Raw genomic sequence first — 19,499 nt, forward strand, 5'->3', positions numbered from 1 at the left:
ACGTCATTCACCGCAAAATCCTATCTCTGCTTTATCCCGGCTGACCAGACGTGTGGTGTTGCCTGAAGAGCTGATTCTTCAAGGTTAAAAAACAACATTCCGGCTGAGGTTTGGGGCTGTGTGGCCCGTCGCCACGCAACGTTCAACATCCCAAATGTGATTGTTGTGGAGAGTCGACTCGTGCTGCAGTGTCTCAGTCATTTCCACTCAAATAATCGTCTCATCTGGCCTGAGGTTTGTATGTTTACTTCTGTTTGCAATGACGGCTTATATAAATAAATATATATATATATATATATAAAATGTGTGTGTGTGTGTGTGTGTGTGTCTGTGTGTGTGTGTGCCAATCAAAATCCCATAAGATTATTTGGGAATAGTGGGACATTTTAGCCAATTCTAAAATTCCTAAATGCATAGTAACAGTCCTACTGAGTTTCTAGTTGGGTTTGAGTCCTGCCATGTTTAAATCTGCTGGCCTGTTGGCAACACTTTAAGCTGTTATCTCTGTGATTGAATGATGTCTCCTTTTTTTGATCATTTTTTACCCTTTTTTTTTTATTTCTACGCTTTTATTCTTCTTTGTTTCTTTCGACGGACAAGAGAGTTGCTTTTCGGTACGATACCTTTGTTAAAACAGTCTTATTTTTCCTAATTTCACTAGTCCGACACATTTTCTACCTTTTGAAGAAACACCTGCGTGAATAATTATTGTGAAATGTTCCGTTAGCAACAGGTTTTTGCACACCTCTTGAACAGGTGTAAAATATAAACTACTGACTATTAAATTTGTCGACGTGTTGGAAATCCAGGGAGTCTGAAGGAAGTGCAGGGCCGTCCTCGCTCACGGTGCGAGGACACGAGGCGTCCAATGAAGAAATAATAGATTATGTATTAATCTTGGACGGACGAAGCCCTGTCTCCCAGGAGCCGGCCGGGGTTAAACGCCGCTCCGCGCACGCCGTCTTGGCCGCGGCCATGTGTGCGCTGTTATGAAAATAAGAAATATTGCTTCATAAAAACCCAACCGTGTGCCGCGGCCGCCGCTCCCAGCCCAGACGGTCTCCATGAGGCGTGCTCACGTGAGGGGAAATTATGTTTTTTCCACGCGTCCTCTGATTGCAGAAGGCAATTAATGTTTTATCAACCCCCGCCAATTAACGCTCTGCCGCGCTGAAAGACTGCGGTGGAAATATTTACCACTGTTTTTGTTCCGCACGATCTTCTTCCACTTGCGGATTTCTTTGATGAGTGATCTGGGCTGCTATTAGAATCAAGAAATGGGGGATGGAGGTGTGGTGGGCGGGGACGGTAAAAGCAACAGTCTCACGACCGGTCATTTGCAATTCAATTTGCAATTGAGTCGGCCTGTTCGGGCCATCTGGACTAACAGAGGTTTTATTACCTTTTAGCCCAGTGGTTCTCCACTGGTGGTCCGACCTCAGGAGCCAGATTTGTCCTTAGTCATTAAGTCACACACCGAAACCTAATTTTAGATTTGATCCAAAAATGAGCAGCGCAGAATCCACGGTGGTTTTGTTCATGGTAAATACAGAAAAAGTAAAAAAAATAAAATAAATATAGAAAAACCAAAACATTGAAACAAATAGACTGTTCTTCCATATTGTTATCAAGACATCAGTAAAAATGCAAAGAGGGCTGATGATGACTGACTAAAATCTGAAAATTGAATTGCTTCAATTGCTTTGACAAAGTTGACGTATTTGCCTGTCCACTCAAAATGGACCCCGTGACCCAGTTTTGGTCCGGGACCCACCAGTTGAGCACCACTGATTTTGTACTTGTCATCTGTGAAATAATGAGCTGAACTAACGCAGATTCTGAATTCAGATTTTCTTTGCGGGGACATACACGTATGTGTTTCCTATATTTCACAATGTCACGTCAAGCCAAAATTCCTATTAACTGAAATCCATATGAATGGCCGTCCATTTTCCCGGGGCAAAACATAATAATAAGATCGTCACAGTCAAGGGTTATGATTATGATAAAATGATGCTCGGCTCTACTGAAGACAGGTGGTGTTCTGGTGCAGCGGTTTTCAACCTTTTTCATATCAAGGACATCCTATTAGGGCGATAACAGCAAAAACTATGTTCAGAATGAGAAAGAGTTTATTCCATTCATTTCAAGTACATTTTCAAAAATACAAGGAATGTCATTGTGTGAATATTTTGGCGATTTGCCTTAGAAATAGCTTAACAGTCTGAAAAATAACACATTAACTCATTCAATTACATTAAAAAAAAAATTGTACAACTACAAAAAGCCAAATATACACAAATAGCCCAAAAAACAAACCAGAATAGAAACCAAATAATCTACAATTATTGTCGATTGTTCAATCTTTAATTCTGCTCACGTCTTGTTAAACGTATTACGAATTGCTGGGGACCCCTGTTGAATGGCCGTGGTTGGTCCCCGAACCCCAGGTTGAGAACCACTACTAGAATACCTTGCGTGTGTGTGTGTGTGTGTGTGTGTGTGCGTGCGTGCGTGTGTGTGTGTGTGTGTGTGTGTGTGTGTGTGTGTGTGTGTGTGTGTGTGTGTGCGCGCATCTGCATCTGTCCAGTAGGGGGCAGTGAGGGTCCCCAGGTGGAAGGGGAAGGGTGGTGCGGCGGCGGTGGAGGAGGAGGGGGGAGCCCGCTTCCCGAGCTCTTCCATGCTGCGTGTTTTTAGTGTGGAAACCTGACGTGGAGGTGGAGAACAGCCGAGAAGTGACAGAGCGGGAGTAGCGAAGAAGCAGCGGCAGGAGTTGGAGAGCAGACGGAGTCCGGGGGTCGGCGGGGCTAAGTCGGGGTCCCAGAGAGCGGCGGAGTTAGGAAGAGTCCGCCCCGGAGCGGCGTGTGCCCCCGTCGGGGAGTCCGGGCTGAGGAGGATCGGGAGCCGCTGGAAGTCGGTCAAGTCCACGGAGGGTCCCGCTTCGAGGGAGAGCCGTCGCCAGGGGACCGGGCGGGGAACTGTAACTGCACACGCCGGGACTTTTGAGCGATGCGCTGGCAGCAGCATGGCCAAGTGGTTCAAGGAGCACCTCGGATTCAAAACCACCAAAGCCCCGCCGCCGGCGCCACCGGCGCCGCCGAAGCCGGACTACAGGTACTGTTCCACCGGTGTGCCCGGCGGGTACCAGGCGCCGCCGGGCTCCGGAGCCCCTTACCCGAGCCTCACCCGGGCTCAGCCGGACATCCTGGCCGCCTACAAACTCCAGAAGGAGCTGGACTTCGAGGACCCGTACACCCCGGGTGGGAATATCTCCTTCGGCTCGGGTCTGAGCACCGTGGTGGGCTCCCCGGACCTGAAGTACGTGTCGCCCAAGCACCGGCTCATCAAGGTGGAGACCGTGGAGAAGAGCTGCCCGGCGCCGGGCGGCGGCGGCGGCGGCGGCGGCGCGGTGACCCAGGCTGTGGCCGCCGGGAGCGTCAAGTCCCCGGCGTCACCTCAGTCAGATCTGGACAATAAAGAGAAGGTGAGTTAAGTTTTTATTTATTTTAATTATAACTTTATTTGCCACTAATTTTTTAGTTGCGATATACTATCAATGCTGTGTTGTTCGTACGGTATTTTATTTCAATTCTGAATCTTTTTTTCTTTTCGTTTTGGCAACTTCTGTTGCGCTGACACCTGAGCTCATAAACTGTTTTTTACTGTAATGTTAAACTATAATGTGATACTCTAGTGTTATCTTGTCATGTTATCTTATCTTATAGTGTTATCTTATCATGTTATCTTATCTTATAGTGTTATCTTATAATGTTAGCTTATCATATTGTTATCTTAATGTTATCTTATCTTATAGTGTTATCATAGCGTTATCTTGTCTTATAATGTTAGCTTATCATATTGTTATCTTAATGTTATCTTATCTTATAGTGTTATCATAGTGTTATCTTATCTTATAATGTTAGCTTATCATATTGTTATCTTAATGTTATCTTATCTTATAGTGTTATCTTATAATGTTATCTTATCTTATAGTGTTATCATAGTGTTATCTTATCTTATAATGTTAGCTTATCATATTGTTATCTTAATGTTATCTTATCTTATAGTGTTATCTTATAATGTTATCTTATCTTATAGTGTTATCTTATAGTGTTATCTTAATGTTATCTTATCTTAGTGTTATCATAGTGTTATCTTATCTTATAGTGTTATCTTAGTGTTATCTTATCTTATAATGTTAGCTTATCATATTGTTATCATAGTGTTATCTTATCTTATAGTGTTATCTTAGTGTTATCTTAATGTTATCTTATCTTATAGTGTTTTCTTATCATAGTGTTATCTAAATGTTATCTTATCTTAGTGTTATCGTAGTGTTATCTTAATATTATCTTATCATAGTGTTATTTTATCTTATAGTGTTATCTTATCTTATAGTGTTACCATACCTTTAATGTGATATTTTATTCTGATAATGTACCATCAGTCCATTTGTTTTATTATTATTTATTCATAACAAAACAATAAGAATGAATAATCTCTATCTCCTGTGAACATATTGTGGCTGTATTTGGTTCTTATCGCTTCTCTGACTTGACACTCAACTTCTGTTGCTCTAGAACAGGGGTCTCAAACTGAAATGACCTGGGGGCCGCTGGCCAGGTTGTCTTGTCCTGGGGGGGCCGCGTCAGACATCAAGGCCTAATGATTTGCACGTCACCATAAAAAAAAAAAAAAAAGTTGTTGTTGTTGTATTCTGTTTTATTCTGTTTTATATTCATTCGGTCGGATTGCCTGGATTAATTAAGCATTGTGATTAGCAATGTATGGTAAACATGTAGCGGGCCGCCTTAAATTGTCTCGCGGGCAGCATGTGGCCCCGGGGCCGGTCGTCTGGGACCCCTGCTCTAGAACCTGAATCTCCCCCTGGCATTAATGTTGGGTTATCGCGACGGATCTTTATGATCTCATCTCATCTTATCAAGGGGGCGGGGCTTAGTTTGATACCTATTTAAATCCGTACGCTGGACCATCCGTTCGCTTTAAATTTTTTATTTTATTTTTTGTATGAACCGTGACAACAAATAAGAAGAATGAATAATCTCACGGTACTGCAACTGCATCCCGCTTCCTCCCCACAAAACCCGATGGGCCCGATGAAAACAGACGAGCGATTCAAATGAGGAATGGCGTGTCGTAACAGGCTCAACCTGTTTTAACTTCCGTTCAGCGGTTGACCACTTTATTGCCACATCGGGTGTGTGTGTGTGTGTGTGTGTGTGTGTGTGTGTGTGTGTGTGTGTGTGTGTGTGTGTGTGTGTGTGTGTGTGTGTGTGTGTGTGTGTGTGTGTGTGTGTGTGTGTGTGTGTGTGTGTGTGTAATAACTAAACCTCAATGAACTGCCTGCCATGTGTATACCTACGGGGAATAACCTCCTGGGAGTGTGTTCTGCCTGTGTGTTCACACATTATTCAATTACCAGTGGAGTAAACTGTACTCAGATCATTTCCCTCAGTTCCACCAGTGGATCTGGTCCCTAATTCTGACATATATAGGCCTCCATATTCATTCCGGCGTTGAAAATGTAGAAGAGTGAAGAATCTCGATATTCGCCATGCAATGTTGTGGAGTAAAAGTTTAGATATACTTGCAACTCAAGTGCAAGTGTTAAGTGTACTTAAGTGCTGTCATAAAGTACTTGCAGTACTGAAGTGATGCAGTACTGCAGTTTTTCTACTTCCCGCCGCCGTGCATTACTGTTACCGGGGCCTGAATTATACACACAGCCAGCGCTGTGCAACCCTTACTTTTAGGTTCAGAATGAAGTACGAGCTTTCTCCTGCTCTTCACCACAAATAGCAGCTCGCGCGTATGAATCATAGGATCATTTCACTACGGTTAAATTATTTCATTTTTATTTAACTGGACAGGTCGAATCTGAAGAGGCGCCGTCGCTTCTACGCTCGAATAAATATCACTCCCGCTCAGTTGTGCGGAGTTATATATAATTTAATTGTGGCCGTTATTGTAGGGTTCTCTTAGAACCGCACAACTTTGCTTCTTCTCCCTTTTCTTAACTTCTCCACGCGGGTTCCCAGCGGGGATTGTTACGCTCCCGGCAACACGGAGCAGAACGCGGAGACGGGCGGTGGGCGGTGGGCGCGGGCCTGGCGGGGGGTCGCGGGGCCGCACGCCGCGAGAACAAGTGTCTGGAAGTATCCGGTGCCGTCTCGGGGGGCCCCTCAGGAATTCGCGCCCCGCGCCGGCCGCTTCATTCGGAGGCAACTGGAGACGCCGGAAGACGGCGAGGTCTTAAGGACGTACGCGCGGGAGGCCGACGCGGCGCCAGAATGCGTCGCCCGCGGCTCCAACGCGGCCCGGGCCCCGGAGAGAGACGTGACCCAGTGTGAAAAACGCACTCTGCGTTTCCTCACGTCCCTTCGCTGAGCCGCGTTGAGGATTGAGCGCCGTGTCGAGGGAGGCGCCGCTTCGGACAAACAGCATACCGAGACGCTGCCTCATTCATAAATGTTTGGCTGGTTTTGGTTTCACATTGAGGACACTTCCTCTTCCCTTTGTGCATTCATAACTCTATGGTGAGGGTGTGTGTGTGTGTGTGTGTGTGTGTGTGTGTGTGTGTGTGTGTGTGTGTGTGTGTTTCTCCGGAGTGAGCTGATTTTGTTTAAGGCCTTTGGTGTGCGTGGGAGCCAGACTATGTAACCGTTTTTTGGGAACCGTGCAGCATTGTAGTGAAGACCCCCCTCATCTGAGACCCGAAAATTGACCGTCACGCGGGGAGTGCAACTGAAAACCGGCTGGAGTTGGAACTCGAGTGCATTTCCCCGACGCCAGAACAGCGCAGGTCCAACTGAACACCATCAACGCGATTGGCCTGCGCTTTTTCGGCCATTTTCTTCCTTTTTGTTTTCAGGGACGGAAGTAAACGCACGGGCGGACTAGGTTCGCTCTGTGTTTGTCTACTTTCACGATCGGTATCTATCAAGCATGAAAATGGAGCGTAAGGGAAGGAAATCACTGAGGTTCTCGTCAAAACAACACAAACAGTGTGTTGAGGTTTATTTACAGACGGTTCATGGTGCATGTGGGGCTGTCTGAACCACGCTGTTTTCAGCGATGACGTGGTTTCTTTACCTTTTCCCATTGTTTGACATATTTGCGCAGATGTTTGTCAATCCACAAGGGCCTTTGGCAGATAACCATTTTAAAGATGAAAAAAACTGATGTACCATCGCTTTTAGCCCAAACTGACCTCCTTGCCTCCCTCCCTCCACCCCTCCACCCCTCCCTCCACCCCTCCCTTCCTTTCGGCAGCAGCAGCTCTGCTAAACCCAGGGACAGTGCAGGCATTTTCAGTTATTTCTTTTTTTTTTTTTTAAGTTTATCTCGCGCTATGTGACGTGAGAGGAGAAAAAAAAAGTAACCAGGAAGCAGCCTCCTCGCGGAGTCACTGTTGCTCAGCTAATTAAAAGGATTAGAGCTGTCTCACGTTAATTGAAGCTTAGTTAGATCTCTCCTGTCAATTAGGCAATGACGACCGCGGCTCTGGCTCTGCTTCCGGCGCCGTCCGTGCACGGTGGGCTTTGCACACGTGCCGCTTATTCTGTGTTATAGACTGAAAGACCCCGCATCAGCAGCAACCAATACGGATGATCCACTGAACCGACTGGATCAATACCAACTATGTTAATAAGACGAAGCAATTTGTTGAGAAAGGGTTTTTTTTTCTCCTTAGTGAAACATATATGGAAGTGCTTTTATGTTTGTTTTAAAGAGTTTTTCATATTTTGTCATATTTTTCACTCGTGGTAAATGCATTTAACTGATAGCTGCTAAATACAGCTTGAATAAAGAATTGGGGGGGCGGCAAAAATCGTTTTCTATGAGACGGTCCGGTAACGCAACCCTTCAGAGGGAGAGAATCACCCTATGCAAAAAAATTAACCAATCGAGGTCATTTTTGACTCCGCGTGAAATTGTAAATTGGATCGAAGAAAATCAAACAAATACCACCTCTCTTATCTATTTGCAATATTTGAACCCAAAAGCAGCCGATATTGAATTGATTTTCTTTTGTTTTGAGGCAGAAAATCTTCAGATCATTTTGACCCCGTCGGCTGCTTCGCCAGAACGGCTGAGAACTCGCTGTTTTTTTTTTTTTTAATTTATCCATTTATGCGGGAGAATGGAGCTTGACGTCTCATTCGCCTGGATCTGTTTCTTAAGTACGCAACGTCGTCATGTGCTGTTGTTTGGTCAGTAAACCTCTTGTCCTGGCGTTTGTTTAAATTTGAGCTCTGCGGCTGCATTCACGGGCGGATGTTAAAGGGCGAGGTGCAGAGTCTCTCGTTTCTCTTATTCCAAACGAGCTGCGTGGCGCACTGGACGCTTTACGCAAAAATCCAAAACTTACCGCAGGATTGCGCTTCGCTCGGATCGCGACGTTTTTTGTTTTTTTTCCTGCTGTTGCTGCTTCCGTTGGTGAGAGAGCCCCACATGCATGTGGCCGTGTGTGAAATCCTTGCGTGGGGTGCCCCGCCGTTCCCGAAAAGCCAGTTCGACCCCAAACCAAACGCTGTTTTCCAGCTGACTCATCTCCACATGCCTGCACACATAAATAACCCTCGCTCCGCTGGGGGAGGCCTGCGCTTGGTGCCTTGCGTCATAGATTCTCTCTTTTTAACGGTATTTCCCGCCGTTTGGCAAATACATAGACTTGACCTGTGTCGAATTTATTTGCGGGAAAAATTGCCGGCTGAGAAGGAAAGTCCAAACGCTGTTAGTGCTCACGACGTCTGTTAATAGAGGAGAGCGGAAAGAATGCTCTTGGACAAGAACGTTTTTGGCCACATGGAAAATGTTGTTCTTGTGTGAGTTCATACCCCTGCCCTCTACCTCCGGGGTTATACTTTTAACATTTACAGTTTATGATGGTGAACTTTATACTCAGCGGAACTTTGACCTTCCTGTCACGACCTGCAGAATACGATCTGCACGGGGGAACCTTCGGAATATGTTTCAATGCAAAAGCAGAGTTGGAAAGGTGGAGTAAGTAAGCACTCGGGCCGGGCGACATGTCCAAAAACATCTCATCATGGTTTTCTTCAAATTGAACAGTATAACAGTAGAATAGTATTTGTGTTTGGAGAACAAACGACACTGTATTTTATTTTTATTTATTTTTACTCAAATAAGGAAAGGAAACAGTAAAATGAGACTCTGACAATGGCTTCGACAATATTATTGTTGACTCTATTTGTTTTGTCTTGGGTGTATTTAACGCCACTAACACGGCATCGCTGAACGGAAACTGTATCTCCGCTGAAGCTCCATTTCCATTTGGAAGCGCTGACTGGCGAGAGGCTGCGACGGCACTAAGTGTCCTAACAGCACTGCATGTCCACATTGACGTTTTAATTACTTGACTCATGGATGCCAATTGCATAATTGCTTACCCAACACCTGAATCGCCGATAGTGGTGTCAAGTGATTGTGTTTTTTTTTTCCCCCTCACGTTCAGGAAGTTGAGGAAGGTATTTTGATGATATGCATGTGCAGTGTGTTAATATTCAAACTGGTATATATCAATAAAAACAAAATGCCTACTACAGATAGATGTAATAATATTTTTGGTTGATAGGTTTCAGGTCGGTTGTTATACAGCTTTTTTTTTTTTTTTTTTTTTTTTTTATTCAGAAAAGAGAAAAAATCTCGTTTTGCAACCGTTCTTGGCGTTGATCTCAGTTCACTCTCTGTAGGTAGATGTGCCTGGTTGCTGTTTTTCCCGGGGATTGTTTGGTGCTTTGTTTACCGTGACGCCGGGACCTTCATGCTAGGGCGCGTTGAGAGAGATGATCAATTATCACCCTGCCTTGGAGCTAATTAAGGGCTCCATCTCCCGCCTCATCGCTCCGCTCAGCACTAACACAACTTCTCTCAAGGACACATGAAAGTAACGACGCGCTCCGAAATGTGTAAACAGCAACTACCGCTGGAACCTCTCTGTGAGGAGAAATCAACCTGTCATCACCAGTATTGCTTATGGCGCTTCGGGAAACTTTTTTTAAATTTTATTTTATTGTTTTTCTAATTTTTACCTAGCTTTGGCCTAATTTTCAGTCATTCTCCATTGAGCCGGCGTGCGCATCAAATTTTTAGCTGTGTAGGGGAATCATCAGCGCTGGCAGCTGGCGGATGTTCAACAGGCATTCAAAAAAGATTCAAAGCATCAAAATATTTATTTATATAATAATAATAATATTATATGTTTTCCATGGCAGCCTCCAGAGGCTGTGCTGGGCATAGTGCAAATAGAAAAAAATTCATACGAAATATAGAATAAAGAAAATTGTAATTAAAAAAAAAAAAAAAAAGGAATAAGAAAGAACATTGAAATATAAATGAAAATGAAAAATCTATACAGCATTAAAAAAGAAAAATACAAACAACAGAAACTGTATATAGATATAAACTGTTGTATGTACATTGTCGTCTGGATTGACTTAATTTCCACTGCTTTTCTTAACAGCTTGAGTTAATGGAGACAATGAAGCACATTATGAAATGTTTATGTTGTTTGCCATTACTTTGTATTCTGATTGTACCTCTCCTCTGGAAATCTCTATCTGCTATGCGGCATTGTGCTTTCATCCTGGGAATCCGAGCCTTGTTATTGTTCTTTTGTCTGCGGCTGTGTCTGTGATAGATTCCCTGTTAAGTCGCCCATCTCCAAATCCAATTTTCTCTCTCTTTTTTCGTGTCATCGTCTTTTTTTATTTTCGCTCGACGCGATAACGATTCTACATTCGACAATTATTATTATTATTATTATTATTATTATTATTATTATTATTATTATTCTTTTTGTCTTTTTTGGGGGGGGGGTGTCTTTTTTGTCTCCGTTGGAGATAAGTGCTACAAGTGGGCATCAGCTGCTTGGCCCCTTGTGCCCAGATCACATTTCTGATAATGAGATCAGACGGAATCCGCTGGGAGCCAATTGGAGTGTGGCAAGCGGAGTCCTTCAAGGGAGGGTTGTGTATAATCAGCTTATAGTTCGAAACAGCAAAGAATGCGTGAGGTTGAAGGGTGATGTGTTGGCGGACAGTAGCGGATGGATGGTTCGTGGAAAATGCAATCATTTACCTTGACGCTGACATTGGGTGTGGATAAAGTTTTGTTTTTAAAGAGTCAGACTTTGAGAGATGTATCTTAAAGACATATGCTGAGCATCAAAATGATTGATTGACGTGGTTACAGAGCAAACGAGAAATCAGGCGAAAACATCAGAGATTTATCCATCTATCCATTTTTGTTACCAGGGTAACGGGCAACAGAAATGGGTTTCATTACCTGGGATAGCCCAGAGCCTCTCCCAGCTCGTAATGGGCATAAGGTAAAGGCAAGTTTATTTATATGGCACATTTCAACGACAAGGCCATTCAAAGTGCTTTACATAAACATCAAAAGCATTAAGACAAAGTGGAAAAGAAGCACATCATAAAAGGAATAAAATAAAAATAGAATATATCTAATGCATAAAGTGAAAAAATAGAATGCATAAAAGTTACAGTGCAGTGCAAGAAATGAATCAAAGAAACCTCGTTTTACTCTTTGTTAACAATTATTTCGCCTACTCCCCGAATAGCTTCAGACAGGCAGGGAGACGCCAGTTCATCGCAGGGTCACACACACATACGGGCAATTTAGAGTTTCCAATTCGCCAAGCTCGTACAGTATGTCATTGGAGAAAACCGGAGCGCCCGGAGGAAACCCACACAAACTCCACGCAGACGGGGCCGGAGACGAGCTCTGAAACCCAGGGTAATGAAGCAGGGGGGCCACATGTCCTATCGGGGCCGCAACAGGCGGCCCCGATAGGACATTTACAATGATGAAGAGGAGAAATTGCCGGAGCTGGGGAATGCAGAACATGAAAGAAGCGGGCTTTTCAACTTGCCACTTTTCAAGACGCAGTCTCCCAATGTGGCTAAGCGAGGCCTGGTTCGACCGGGCTGCAGATTGGAACCTGTGATGCAGGCTCAAAGCCCTCGCTTGCCTTTCGGCTCCGGCGTTCGAGACCCCAGCGTTTCATTCATCCGTCCGTGCTGCTCGGCTTCCAGGGCCTCCTTGACGCTTTCATCCCTGCGTGTGATAAGAGAAATGCCGAAGCGGCCGTTTGTGGACGTTACTTGCGTCTCTGAGTCGGCGCCCGTTTTTTGATTAAGGGGCGTGGAATGGGTGAACCCGCCATTACCAATTTTTTTTTTTTTTTTTTCTTTGAACACTGTTCTGAGAGCAGTTCGATACCTCCCCTAATCGGCCGAAGGCTGCCGACGGTTGATAACGGGAACATTTGAAATCCAGAGCTGTGCACGAAGTGCCCATTTGTCATAACCTAATATGCCATGCGAAGCACATTGCACGAAGAAACGTCAAATTCATCTCCAACTACGTCATATTTTGCGTACGATGTGCATACATTTATATGTATACAATGAGCATTCATTTATGCTTGTTGCTTTATTGCGGTCTCTTGTTATGCTTTTTTTTAAATTATTAAAGCAATTCTTCAAGAATCAATTATGCCGAGCTCGACTCATCTCGCCTTCATGTTGGAGAATGATAAGTCTGATTTGAATGATAAAGGGAGCGATTTGGATTGCCGTGGTTAAAGCTACAGTCGCGTCAGGTCTTTGGTATTCTTAGCGTCAGATACAAGCTGCGATTGTCAGGCATTAATGTCACCGGACCCATTGTTCACCGACGTGTCCGAGAATGCCATATATTTCCGGAGCTATTCGAGGAATGCCCCCTCCTTTTGTAGGTCTTCTCTCGTCGCGACCCGCGGTTCATTCTAATCTACCTGCCGCCATCAAAGCCCAAAACACCCTTTTCTGTACCGTACATGTTTCCATCTACCCTTCCGGCTCCCTTTTATGGTTCGCCCTTCTTGACGTTTGCAATGACACTGAATGTGGAAGCTTTGAGGAATGTCTACAACCTAGGCCCGGGCCCTGGAAGTGTGTTTTCAAAGGAAGGAAAGAGCACAGTTCGCTTTTGGGCCGGCGGCTTCCATGTTTAAGCCCCGCCTTCCCTGGAGCGGAATAAAGGGAGGATACGCTGGACAGCATAAAAAAAAAAGTTTTTTTTTCAAGGTTTAGGTCCAGAAAGTTACGTTTTCTCATCAAAGACATTTTGGCAGTCCGACCATCCCATTACATTCATATCATGGCAGAGTAATTTAGTATTATTGGGTGTAATAACTAGATACCAGTGTTGGATGGTTTGTGGTGACGTTTTTATGTACGTCCACCGCACATGTTCCCGAAAGTTATAGTTCTTGGAAACTGTGGCATTTAGCCAATGCTTGCTTTTTTTTTTTTTTTCCCCCATTGTCCCATCTGGGAAACTTGGTCTTCAGTTTAAAGAGGTCCTGGTCCTGTCGGAGGCTCCTGTGTTTGTCGCCCCATTTGTTTCCCTGGCCGTGCTCTGGAACTCCAGCCACACAATTCCACCAGGTCATAATTAGCCCGTATACTGGTTCTGTCGGTCTGGCCACTTGGGAGCTGCAGACACATGGCTCTGTTTTGTTTAATGACAGTGTGCGCAATAAGGCCCAAAAGGAAGGAGCCCCCATGGGCAGGCAGATTGTCGCACACTGATTAAAAGGAAACAAATTGAACCCCGAGGTTCCATGCCATCTGAGGAATAAAGGCAGAATCTGTGTAAGGCATTGGCAATTTTACCATTTAGCACACACACCAATAATCCCTGTGGCAGACAACTCCTTTTTACCCCAATTCCACTTCATTTTGGCATCAACAGCTTAAGGAGACATATTTTGACCTTTGCTGTGTGTGTGTGTGTGTGTGTGTGTGTGTGTGTGTGTGTGTGTGTGTGTGTGTGTGTGTGTGTGTGTGTGTGTGTGTGTGTGTGTGTGTGTGTGTGTGTGTGTGTGTGTGTGTGTGTGTGTAAAATAGAAATTATGGCTTTGGATTTTGGGCTGGGTGCAGGGCTCCTCTGTTTTTGTGTTCTCTGCAAAAGGGGAAGTCAAGTCAGACTCCTGCCTCCATATCAAAGTTTATGGGGAAAACATCAATGGGAAGGCTGAACGCTGATTGTTTCCTTTTTAGATGAATTCCACATTTATTCGATTACAGAAAATATACAAATATTCCCGTTTATTAAATGATCCCATGTTCATTCCTTATTGGCCAGGACATCAAATTATTTGAGCTCTTTAGTATTGTACTATTCAATGTAGTTTCATGTTTAATATGCTCATGTTTTTAAATTGGCCGTTGAGCACTTATACAGTAGTTACTGCTATTCTTCTCTGTCTAATTCTTATTATTTACTGTTGAAATAGCAGTGATCATGTGTCCCTGATTGAACAACGTCAAGCCATGGCAGCTCCTGTTTTAAAACCAGTCATCGGAGCAGTCGTGGGAGCTTGGACGGCGCAAGCAGGACATTTCTCTGCCGTTGTTTGGAGGAAAATAAGGAAAGGTTGGGTTTGCTGCAGGATTAAGGAAGTGCTCTCTTCCTGACAGGAAGTGTTTACAGCTTGATGACATTCCTTTTTTTAACCGTGCAAATTTGCGGTCACCTATATCGACTGCCACGTCCTCGCTCAAACGGGACTTCTCTCCGGTTTGGACTCGAGCGCTCTCTTTTCCGGATTAGTGACAATAGAGCTCTCTCACCGAAAGCTTATTTTTTGAGAGCGCCGAGGACGCTCTCCCTCACCCAAAACGGATGTGAGCTACAAACTCCCTCCCTTTACTTTTCATCTCAGGGGAGGCTGCTGGACGGGACTCCACCCTAAAGACTCTGTTGTCAGTCTAGCTCTCGCAGACGGGTCAGGATCCCAGTGCTTAGTTACCGCACAGAGGCTATCTGAGGCCGCGGTGCTTCCGAACGTAATTAAGTCATCCTCACATCTTTTTTTTTTTTTTTTTTTTTTTCCTTTGTCTATATTTTTGACTTCGCTCCGGCTTGTTTTTCTCCCGTGCGCTTGTGTCACGCAGCCAGATCAAAGCCTGGAATCCAAGGATGGTTTATGATACTGTTTGCGAAGCCCTACTTTAGGAAATAAAGCTCATTTTCTGTCTTGTATTGCATCACACTAAACAAGCAGTGATGCATACCTGTGTCTCGAAGAAGCACGAGCTCTAAAAAAGGACATACTTGTGGTTGTGTGTGGTTTTTCTGTGTGTATAGACCAATATGTCCGTCCACTTTGAACCCAAAATAACAATAGCAATTAGCAACCGGGGTCCGATTTGGCCCTGTATCAAAACTCTAGTGTTAAAGAATTCTAAAAAAAAACAAAAAAAAAACAGCAAGAATGTCAAAAGAAAAGACAATTTTTGACGCATTTTTTTTTTTTTGTAAGTAATTAAGTAATCATTTGGTAACCGAGGGTCATTGCGTCATTCTATCTATAGTCCAGTCTCAACATGCAGCACTCTGTTTTGTGTAATCATGTTGGTATTGTTTAAAATACAATTTCCCATCAGGAAAAACAATTTGGAAAAGATATTCCAGACCCACCTCTGTGTGTGCGGAGTGGAATGTTCCTTTTCAAATTAAACAAACTAAGCAGTATCACCATCATGTTGATTGATGTATCCTGCATCAAGGACATCGAGGAAGGAAAATACAAGATTATTACAGTTTATTACATTGCAATAGTTTTATTGTGGCATCACAGAGTGTTTCTTCTTTTTCCTTTTTGCGTTTTTTTATTTTTTCTGACTCTGCACCAGTTCTCGCTGTACGTAGCAGAAACACTGTTAATAAATCTATTGTGGAGGGCTGGGAAGGAAATTGGATTTTGTCAAGCGTGTCGTCAAGTACTTAATCTTAAATATTTGTCACATATTAAGAGCACCTACTGAGGAGTGCAACGCCTCCTGCATCCCCCTCAATTGGAGTTCCCGAATTACATGCAGAGTTGGTCTCATCTGGGAGTTCCTGTGAGAGAATTCTGGCTATTTTATTGAAGCCAAGTGCTGTTTGGACATTAAGTGCAACAGAGGAAACGTTGTTTCATGAGGACCCGGATGATCCGGATAGGACTGTTATTGAAAAAGTCATCCCAAGTGGACTTGTGTATAAGGCTGTCAGAGTTAAATTGTTACGCCTTAGGTATTTTGTACGACTGAAAGTAGAGTGATGGAAAGAAATGGATGAGTGAGAGCACCTGCACAGAGCCAGACGGAGAGAGATTTCCCAGAATGCCTCTCTGGCTCTCGGCTCAGTCATGTATACCTCTTTGTGTCGGGGTTTTTCGGATGAAAAAATACAATTATTGTTTGGTTTGCTGGAGTATTCTCTCTAAGGATGTCATCTCTGTCTTGAATACAATACAAAACGATTGTTTTTGGCCCGGAATTGGTCAATTAAAGCTCACAGTAGGTGTAGGCACAGAGTCAAAGAATGGTAATACAGCTGTTTTTGTGGTGCTAATTTAACCATTATTGTATTATTGGTATTGTTACTGGAATTTTTATTTTACTTCTCTGTGTTTTTCGCGCCTAAAGGATCTGGAACACGACATTCTCAGGACACACAGACATGGTTGAGGTCTCGTTAGAACCGGGACGGACCGCTTTGTGACATCATCATCTGAAATTACATCGTCCAAGCTTTGTTTTTTGGAACTCATTCGCAGGAGGGCTGCGCTGTGTAGAGCGCATAGTGGTTGCTCCGCGAGTCGAGCCACCAGGAGAAGACAGACAGGGGGAGCCCATGCGGCGTTGAACGTAAACTCGAAAATCGTGCTGCGTTTCAGAACACCCGGAAAACTGTACCTGTACCTAAAATATGTACCCAACACGACTAAACTGGACCAACCGCCATAACGGCTCTCCGTGTTGATGTTCACACTATTATAATTGAGGACGGTGGAGTAAAATTCCATCCATGTATAAAAAAGATTTTTTTTTTTTTTTAACAATTTAGAAAAAACCTTAAAGAAAACCTGAATCAAGAAGAAGTATCCGCCAGTGCAGTGAGTAAAATGTACTTTATACTATTTATTGTGATATCAATTAAAACAGGCAGTAAAACATTATATTCTTAAAATAAAGAAATTAAAGTGATTTCTTTTTTTCACAAACAAATAGAATGAGCTATGTTTTCTAAATAATATTTCCTCAAAGCAAGATGAATAACTACAGTATTCTACACTATTCCAGCCCGGGCGATATTCCTCTTTTCTGGTTTTTCTGCCTTGTTCAGATTAAATCCTTGAAGCGAGCGTAAATTATCAGAATCTCCGCACAGTGTCATATCCACACTATGACATACAGCAGTCCCATGCACTGCAGAACAGCGCTGGTTTTGAGATCTGTGTATTGTTCCAGTGGGTCCAAGCCGTTCCAACAGTGTCTCACTCAAGGACGTTTTTTGTCGTCCAACACAAACTCCTCCAAGGCCTTTTGTGAGACGCCTTTTCTGTATTAGACACAAGATGTTTCACCGTATTTCTCACGTACCTTACTGTTTGGCGTGCACCGTGTTTACGTTTGCTCTGGCTTTATAGCTGAATCTCCATTTTTCGATGGGGGGGGGGGGGGCAGTCCGTTTGGATTTATTGCCGTGAAAATGACTTTTAGATTTGTTTATTGACATTATGAATTGCTGCTAGAATTACAACCTGAGACAGAGTTGATTGAGATTTTGTCTTGGACTCCCCCCTTGTGTGTGTGTGTGTGTGTGTGTGTGTGTGTGTGTGTGTGTGTGTGTGTGTGTGTGTGTGTGTGTGTGTGTGTGTGTGTGTGTGTGTGTGTGTGTGTGTGTGTGTGTGTGTGTGTGTGTGTGTGTGTGCGACCGACCGACCGACCGTAATGAATAGTTATGACTCAGACAAGGAAAGCCTCAATAAAAAAAAAAAAAAGCTGGAAGCTGAACCTGGAATCGCTGCCTTGCCTTTCGCCCAGTAACCAACACTCTCCCACATGGATGGGATCGAGGCGGGACTTTCCAGCGGCTCATACTGTGTCACGCACCCCCTCCCCCCTTTCTTTCAACACTAAATGGCAAGTGCTCTTTCCCAATCATTATGCAGCTCTGAGGTTTCCTCCACTTGACGCTGCACTATGTTGCATGTCATCAGTGTCACTGCCACTGCATCTGGAAGCGTTCCCATGCAACCCGTGATCAATGACAGGCTAAATCACTTGTGCCGGAAAGAGCTGCCTTTACCGTGGCCGCTGTGCGAAAGCTGCCCCGCATCGGTGAAGCGGCCGAGATCTGAAGGGCCAATGTTTTATGTGGTCTTGAATGTTAAAGGGGAAGAGGGGAGGATGACGGTGGTGCAGTAAATAAATCGGGGGGTGCTGCGCTTTGAACGCAAGGCAGATGCCCGAGGCGGACACGTGTGAAACTGATGGTTTGGCCGACGGATATAACACTTTAATCTGATCCTTCTAAAATATAAATCTTCTTTTGCGCAAAACCTTAACGGTAGATATCAAGACGGTCAAAGCCATACCCTAGAAGGGGTGATGAGATGTATTTTCAGAAGTACTTTCCTGTACTTGAAGATGAGTTGGTTAAAGTTCAGAGTGGTAGTTTATATCAAACCTTGGGGTGCCAGATCTCCCAAAGGGGGATCGCGGGGAATCCAAAATCCGGAAATATAAATTGGTGGCAAAATCCATGACCGTATGTGCTAATGTGCTGTATGCCCTAAACACACTGCTCTCTCTCTGCCATGAAAATATAACAAATTACACCAAAAACGACTTCAGACCATGTCTTTTTGAAGATGGGGGGGTTGTATCAGGGGGTCTCAGGTTGGGAGCCCCTGCTCTCTGTACAGTTTGGGTGTATTCACCCCAAGTTTGACAAAAAATGCTTTTCCCTTCTGCATTCAAACGCTGCGTTTGATTGCTACACAAATGAAATGGCTGGACCACAAATGAATTAACCTGCGGATCCAGAACTGATCCTTGTGTTCCTGGTGAGAAGAGCCCTTCACTTTAATTGGTGCTTGAGCTCTACTTGCGGGTGACGGATTGAGGAAAAGGCGTCGGCCGACTTAATGCTTAGATTAGCCATCTGTACTGTACTGTTTCCAAAGCGGGCGTTGAAAAGTATCAGTCTTCACGGTCTCTTGCTACTTCCTGAAAAACAGCGGCGATTTCTCTCTCCAAAGCGTTCGTTATAAACGTCTCTATAATGTCCTCGTTTCATCCTGGTAAAAGAAGGCGCGCCCTGGTACGGGAAGCTGGCTCTCTGTCCGCTTTATGAATGAAGCTTGAGATATTCATTACACAACCCGGCAGGCCCCTCCGTGTTGAGGAGTTGCGACCACAGTTGTACTCGCCTCTTGAAACACCGAAAGAACATTATTGATAGAGACTGCATTACGTCAAAAGAGCGCCTCAAGGCTTGCGCCGAGCCCTCTTCAGTCGACTGCAGAGCATGCCGGGCTGCTTTTAAGGTGTCGCTCCCCCTCGGTGTTCTGTTCCATTCAGGCGACTCCTTGGAACTGACACAAGAGT

The 19,499-nt window shown here is 44.3% G+C and overlaps 1 protein-coding gene across 1 annotated transcript in view; it reads left to right on the forward strand.

Annotated features, from left to right (window-relative positions):
• Positions 1-2,831: 2,831 nt before the first annotated feature.
• Positions 2,832-19,499, forward strand: part of shf (Src homology 2 domain containing F) — a gene marked incomplete at its 3' end in the record, with an annotated part of 102,405 nt that continues 85,737 nt past the window's right edge. The window contains exon 1 of the mRNA XM_079997993.1: positions 2,832-3,484. Coding sequence (XP_079854119.1) covers positions 3,026-3,484 — 459 coding nt within the window. The 5' untranslated portion in view covers positions 2,832-3,025. The remainder of the gene's footprint in view (positions 3,485-19,499) is intronic.

Source organism: Zeus faber (assembly GCF_960531495.2).
Source record: "Zeus faber genome assembly, chromosome: 3".
Lineage (NCBI taxonomy): Eukaryota > Metazoa > Chordata > Actinopteri > Zeiformes > Zeidae > Zeus > Zeus faber.